A 7,179-nucleotide genomic window follows, 5' to 3' on the forward strand; every position below is an offset into this window, starting at 1 on the left:
TAGAATGCGCATCAAAAAGATTGTGATAGTGACAAAATAATCTACATTGCATTTAATTGACTACAATTTGCATGTACATGTCAAGCCACGTCAATGCATTTTTGATGGATTACAATTCTTCAATTAAAATTTGATTGGAAATCCACAATTTAAATCAAAAGAATTGCATAATCAAAACACATCCTAGAGTATTAACTCACCACTGTTGTCTTAGTGAAACTTATCATATACAGTTTATTACTGGCTCCATTATCAATATGGCCTCCAAACATTGCCGCAGTGTTATTAGTAACTGGTGTTAGAGTGAAGGAATAAATAGGAGGTGGTCTGTCTCCAGTAACAACAGGAGATATCCATTGATCTAATAATAATGTACAAACATTCATGTACACTTACTTACCACATACACACACATACATTATACACATTCATCATACATATGTATGTGTATATGTGTGTACATTATTATTTATACATACACATCATGCATAGACACACATCACTGTCACACAATACACAGATGTCTTACACACACACAGAAGCCTTATGCACACACCCACACACACACAGATGCACTCATGTATACCATCACTTGTACTATAGTATGTGGATGCATAATTAGCATCAAAGGCACTGCCACAAATTTTTATATAGTGGAGACCACAGCAGGGAGAACACAGCAGTGACCACAGCAGTGGAGACCACAGAAGTGTCATCTAACTGCCAATACTGGTAGTTACAAGACAGTGCTTTTTAATACACTCACACACTATAGTACAAACCAGATAAACTACAGCTGTTTGTGTAATTGTGTTACTGGATATACGCTCTGATGTTAGTTGATTAGAAGCCTCAACTTCACCTTGGCTTCTAATCAACTAACATACTCCTGTATATCCAGTAGCCCTCAACATCTGTAGTTTATCTATAATACACACCACATCTCCAATGAATGTCAATGAGCTAAAAGAATGTAAAGCATTTAAAGAGGCTCAGCCCCTGAGCCACACTATATTGTTGTGCTGTATGACCTTCCTTACAGCTAGAGAAGTTTTTGAATAGCAGTTTAGTCTTACCTTGCTGACTGTTTACTGCAAATGAGCGTACACTTTCTGATAAGTACAATTTTATTTCATTGTGACCACACCCACATTAAATGAAGATCAGGCTATTTAACTTTAATAATAGTTAGACGAACATCCTACATCCATACAGACTCACTCTCGTCTTATATAGTGGGCTTTGCCCAATAATTATACAAAACTGATCGAATATTGTACATGTATGCCGGTAATTTGTGATATAAAACTTTATTAAAGATGATGGCATGAACCTACATACACACACACACTCATGTCACATTAGCTTATGTATAGATACATGTACATATACAAACATCACACACACACAGATACATGATAATACTCACACACACATAACATGCACATTATAGATACACGTCATGCATTCATCAATTCTCACATACATTATATGCACTATCATACACCGTATAGTGGGAAATTTTGGAGGGAATTAAATTTGGTAAATTTGGCGTGTTGATAGCCATTTGCCAAAATTAAACCCGCCATTTTGAGCCATTACACGCATGCTCAATGCACGTGGCCACCGATTTGCCAAATTAAAATCCGCCAATCACCAAAATTTAGCAATTTGCCAAATTTTAGTCCTTCCAAAATTTCCCGCTATACGGTACTAGACACATGATAATATATGTATTAAAGTGTTTTTAAGTGTCTGTGTTTTTACAGGGACACACTACAAACATACTTAATTATTAACAATCTGTTTTATATGTACATTAATATAAGTTATGAAATACGGATCATTGACAACTTTTGTGTATCAATGATGAGAATTACTGACCTGATGAAATCCTGTAATAATGTATCTCATTACATCTACCACGAGCTGAATACTTAGCATCAGGTTGCTTTGAAGTATTGATAGATGATCCAATTCCTCCAATTATTACAAGATAGTGTTCACCGTCAAAATGAGCTGATATCATTCCACAGTAGGCCTTCATGATTGGGCCACGATCAGAACTAGAAGGAGACAGTTCTCTCCAGTTGAATGAATCCACACTAAAGCAATGAACACTATTGCGATAGCTACCACCCCTATCACCACCAAAGAAATAGATGTTATTTCCAATAGCAGCAGATGAATATCCACTGGCACGTAGTGGAGGGTTGCCATTTGTTGGTCTACCCTCCCATGAACTAGTTGGTAAGTGATAAAGGTCCATTGATGATGTCATTGATTTATCCAAATCACTATCAAGTGCTACAAACCTGGACCCACCCCACATATATAGGTAGTCTCCTACCTTTACTGTGGAGTGTCCCCTTCTCTTCACTGGTTGATAGTCTATAGAGAACAAGAGGTACCAGCGAGGTTACCAGTAACAGAGTAACAGTAATATAGTGATGAGTTAGAAATACAGAGGAGTAAAGTAAGAGAGACAAAGAATGAGTGAAAGAGATACAAAGAGAAGAGAATAGTAGCCCTCACTTTTAGATGCCATTCTTGCAAAAATTAATACCATAGATAATTATCTATGAAAATACCAGCAACCCACAGGGCCACACCCACCCCATGAAAGATAATGGCATAATGCATGTTTTTTGTTTTTCTTGCTTTTAGTTACTTCATTGTAGTTAACTACTTAATTTGCTAACTTGATTCGTACAGATCACTAATCCATGAAAACTGACCTAAGCAGTGGCACACACAATTTGAAGGAAAAGTGATAGAAAAACAGGACTGAAATATCAAGTTTCCTATCACCATGTACATATGTATTTTTCTCTCCATTTTCTCATTTCTTTACTTCTTTCTTTTCTTTCCTTCTTTCCCCTCCTCCCTCTCATTCTATTCCTTTCCTTCTTTCCTTTTCTTTTTTCCTTTCTCTATGTATACATGTATCTCTCCGCCCTCCCTTTCTATCATAGTCTCTCCTATATGTTAGGAAGGTTTGAGTCTCTTCATTATCTTCTCTTTGATGTTCTCCTCTTAATTAAATGAATGAGACCTGACATCCTCCAGAAAGGAACAGTATTGGTCCTCTAGTATCTCTTGTATTGAAGAACCAGGAGACCACATGTCACAGCCAACTCAGTTCTCCCTCGTCCCTCAAGATCCCCTCGTCACCATACAAGTGAGAGATCATGTGACTTTTGATGATAGTCATGTGATGTTGTGTAGGTAAGGATGAGGAGTGGGTGGAGTGAGGGGAGGTGTGGTCAGAAAGGAAGTTGTGATGATGAAAGCTATGCTACCTCCTGAGTAAGAATATTAATGTGTCTTTTAATAATTACTGTATCATTTGAAATTGTATGTGTGTGACTACTGTTTACATTTTTGTAAACAGTCAAAGCCACTTTCAATTTCAATTTCTTTAGCCTGTAATCATGAGGAAGAATAAAAAGTGTAATAATAAGTTTTTGCTGCTTTTATTTCATTCTTTTTTCTGAAGTTTGCCCATTTTTTCTGTATTTTGACATGTACATGTACATGTCACTCGAAATATTTCGTGATGGGAATTAGCTTAAATATTTTACACCGCATGAGAATACAATGTGTGTGTCCATGTATTTACATGTAATTAAATACCGTATAGCAGGAAATTTTGGAAGGAGCTAAATTTGCAAAATTTGGTGTTTTGATAGCCATTTGCCAAAATAAAATCTGCCATTTTTAGCCATTATACGCATGCTCAATTGCACATGGCCACTGACAAAATCACCAAATTAAAATTTGCCAAACACCAAATTTTAGCAATTCGCTAAATTTAGTTCCCCCCAAAATTCCCGCTATACAGTATATGTATTGAAATTAGTTAGTAATATTTTAATTTTGGAGTCTATTTTGCAAAATATTAAATTCAATTGCATTGTCTCTCTCAGAGGTTCCCTGTCATGGACTAGTGATTATGTAGTGGGTCAATATTACAGTGGGACCCACGTCTACCAGGAGACTATTTGACCACACCCAGGAGGTTTGTGGGATTCACTGGTCACCAAATCATCAGCAACTGGTGTCAGGAGGAAATGATAATATAGTGAGTTTATGATTTTAATTTTTTATTTTATATTGGCTTCAGAATCGCCCTAATTTTTATTACATTTTTTGTTAGGTATTGGTGTCTTAATGCTATGTACATTGTACTGTATGTAGAAAGTTTGAGCTGTTTCCAAAAAATAATTTTAGAATTATGAGCATTTTTTAAATTGGCCAAATTTTAAAACTACCCAAGGCTATAGCCCATGCTTTTTTTCTGGGAAATGGCTCCAAAATTACCACAAATTTTTGACGTTTTCTGAGTTCTGATACATATTGTGCATTTTCTGAAAAGTGGTTTCAAATCACCTCCAATTATTGCATAGTGACCTTTTTTGACTGATTTACAAAATTCAACTCTCAAAATGCATTCAGTGCATTGCCACTGCAGTTAGTAACTTTAGTACTGATCAATGTTGTACATGTACATGTAACAAGTTCCCTAAGGTCTGGTTTATTATTAATATGTTGTAGGGTCTTGTTGGATACTTTGTCATTGGGTTTGAGGTTCCCTCTTATCCTGTGTACTTCAGTACTAGTCCACAAGATACACCCACTCACTGGCATCAGAGGATATTCTTCATCAATGAGCCCATGCAAGTTCAAACAGGTGGGTCTGGTTTAAGACTAATTACTCATTACTGTCTATACTTATTAATTGGGTGAAGGACAAGTCAGTATATTAAATACTGTCTGTCTGTTTGTATGTACATGTACATGCACATAACTTCTAATTATACAGTAATTTATAATCATAATTTCTATTATTAGTATTTTAAAAAATTATTTAGGTGATTTATGCTACAAAAACAAGGATTGTTCAAGATCACTTAATATCAAGATAGAGATGATGCTATTTCCACTCTCAAAAGAATCCCAAGTATTAATAATACCAGAGCACAGTAAACACACTATCATCATGTGTTCCTTCAATCAAATTGTTCTTTTTCAAATATCAATGTACAAGTAAACACTAGCTTGTGTGACTGAAATACCGTACTTGATTTCAATATTTTAATGTTTTTTGATTATTGATGTAATTTTGCCAAAATAAAAGATAATACAAAATACATGTGCTTGTATTAAAAATTTGGCCCACATACTGGCCAATATACTTTAAAACTTCTTGAGTTGCATTTAGATTGAATACTCCAGGAAGTAGTGGACAGTTTTGTTTTAGTACTTCAGCAATAAGATCACATCCATTTAAGTTCTGATCAACAAATGTGATATTAAGTCCATGACAAAAACTATACGTAATTAAAAATTCTGCTATCATCCAGTCAATTTTTTTATCTGTTTAAATTCTAATGAAACATGCATACAAAAATGTTATTTTCTATAATGTAAGGGAAATTTTAGATTCAAATGGAAACATTTCTATCAGGAAGACTAAAAGTGAATACTAATATCTACAAACACAAATAATACACAGCATTAAAATTTTTATCTCTGTTAATGTGATCTCTCAAGCAACTTACAAATGTGTACAATTCCTCTTAAATGGACATTAGTACCTCGAATGAGTGGTGGAGGTGGGATTAATTGTACTTCATCAATAGTAATGAATGTATTTGTGATCGCTTTAACACAATCATAATTACCCACAAAAACATTTCAACAAAAATTTAAACTTAATTCTATTTTAAATTTTGCCATAATCACTATTATTTTAATATCACTAAACTTACAACAATTCGTAAATCCTATCTCACCTGTAGTTTAACAAATAATAATAGCTTATTAGTAGCCACTAGACAGTAGTCAACTTACTATTGTAATGAATGTTAGTATCCAGTCAATGCAAATACTACTAGTAGAACTGAGAGAATTAGCATGACAAATTTCACCATAGATTTCACTGATACACCTGATATTATTGCGTTGATCAATTTAACTAAAGTAGCTAAGTATTTACTTATGGTTTAACTGATACACGATTCACTCATTTGTGTTTACCTACATTAGCCACATAAACATGCTGACAATAAGAGACTACATGGAGCTCAATTTAAAAAGCTAAAACCAGCACTTTTAAACTGTGTACAATTCATTGACAAGTAAAGCAACAATGCATAATGCATGAGCTAATGATGTTTGCATGAATTAGATAATATGTATTGCATCAGCAGTTGTGACCACAAAACTGTGTATATTATATAGCTAATTTGTCATGCAGCTTTTTCCATTCCTTACACACACACACACACACACACACACACACACCACACACATAGTCTGGCATAGACAGACTCCTATACTTTTTGACGTTGAGGTAACACACACACACACACATACATACATTAGATCTATATGTTAGCTGAACTTAGGCTCTAATCAACAAAACAACTAAAAGCGCTTCTTTTTTGGCTTCTGGGCTCTGATAATACTTCATAGAGTTTGACTAAGATTTGTTGTTACAGACTTTTCTCTCTCAGGCAAAGTTCTCAAAATAATACTCATGTTGTATGATTGAGCAGTACACCACCCACACATTAAGTAATAAATGCAGTTGAAATATTGAAAATGCCAAAAAATATTGTGTCTTAACAGCAAAAATAATTCTAAAATCAGTCAATGATACAATATCAAAAATAATAAATCTAGAAAAGTCATGAAAATACTAAATTTGAACAATACATTAATGTTAATAATAGTAAAGGAGTATCAAAAATAAAGTAACTACAACTAAAATTATGAATTACCTACTGTACCAAAATATAAATCAAATGATAGACTTTTTCAGCACGTTTAGCTATATCAGAAGCTTGATGAAGACTATACTTATCAACTGGTGCATCTGGTCTGTTGTGTCTATTAGGATAACGTGTGTCTAAGTAATATTGCTCCATATTAGATACTAAATTATTTAGTTCTGATAGCGATCCTTCACATGAACTAAGAGCTCTTGCATGAACAATCAATTCATGATGTTTGAGATAAATCTCATTCAATCCCAATAAGGCATACATACCAGCCTTAAGTGCCTTTTCCATTACCTGGTGAGCCATAAATATGACTTGAGACGAGACTTCTTCTTTAGACGATGAGAATAAATCTTTCATAGCTTGTAGATCAGACTTTGCTTGTCTCACC

The 7,179-nt window shown here is 34.2% G+C and overlaps 1 protein-coding gene and 1 long non-coding RNA gene across 2 annotated transcripts; one reads left to right on the forward strand and one right to left on the reverse strand.

The window, feature by feature from the left end:
• Window positions 1-22: 22 nt before the first annotated feature.
• LOC109581737 (nitrile-specifier protein 5-like) lies at window positions 23-2,674 on the reverse strand. Its single transcript, XM_019996100.1, has 3 exons — window positions 2,536-2,674; window positions 1,885-2,391; window positions 23-361 (listed from the first exon to the last, which is right to left on the reverse strand). Exons 1-3 carry the CDS (start codon window positions 2,567-2,569, stop codon window positions 192-194), a joined length of 711 nt encoding a protein of 236 aa, XP_019851659.1. The 5' UTR covers window positions 2,570-2,674; the 3' UTR covers window positions 23-191.
• A 219-nt stretch (window positions 2,675-2,893) lies between these two features.
• Window positions 2,894-5,036, forward strand: LOC109581739 (uncharacterized). The gene is made up of 5 exons (XR_002184746.1): window positions 2,894-3,181; window positions 3,229-3,309; window positions 3,930-4,084; window positions 4,558-4,693; window positions 4,875-5,036. It is a non-coding gene; the product is annotated as an uncharacterized LOC109581739 (long non-coding RNA).
• Window positions 5,037-7,179: the final 2,143 nt, after the last annotated feature.

This window comes from Amphimedon queenslandica, unplaced genomic scaffold (genome assembly GCF_000090795.2).
Source record: "Amphimedon queenslandica unplaced genomic scaffold, v1.1 AMPQUscaffold_13422, whole genome shotgun sequence".
Lineage (NCBI taxonomy): Eukaryota > Metazoa > Porifera > Demospongiae > Haplosclerida > Niphatidae > Amphimedon > Amphimedon queenslandica.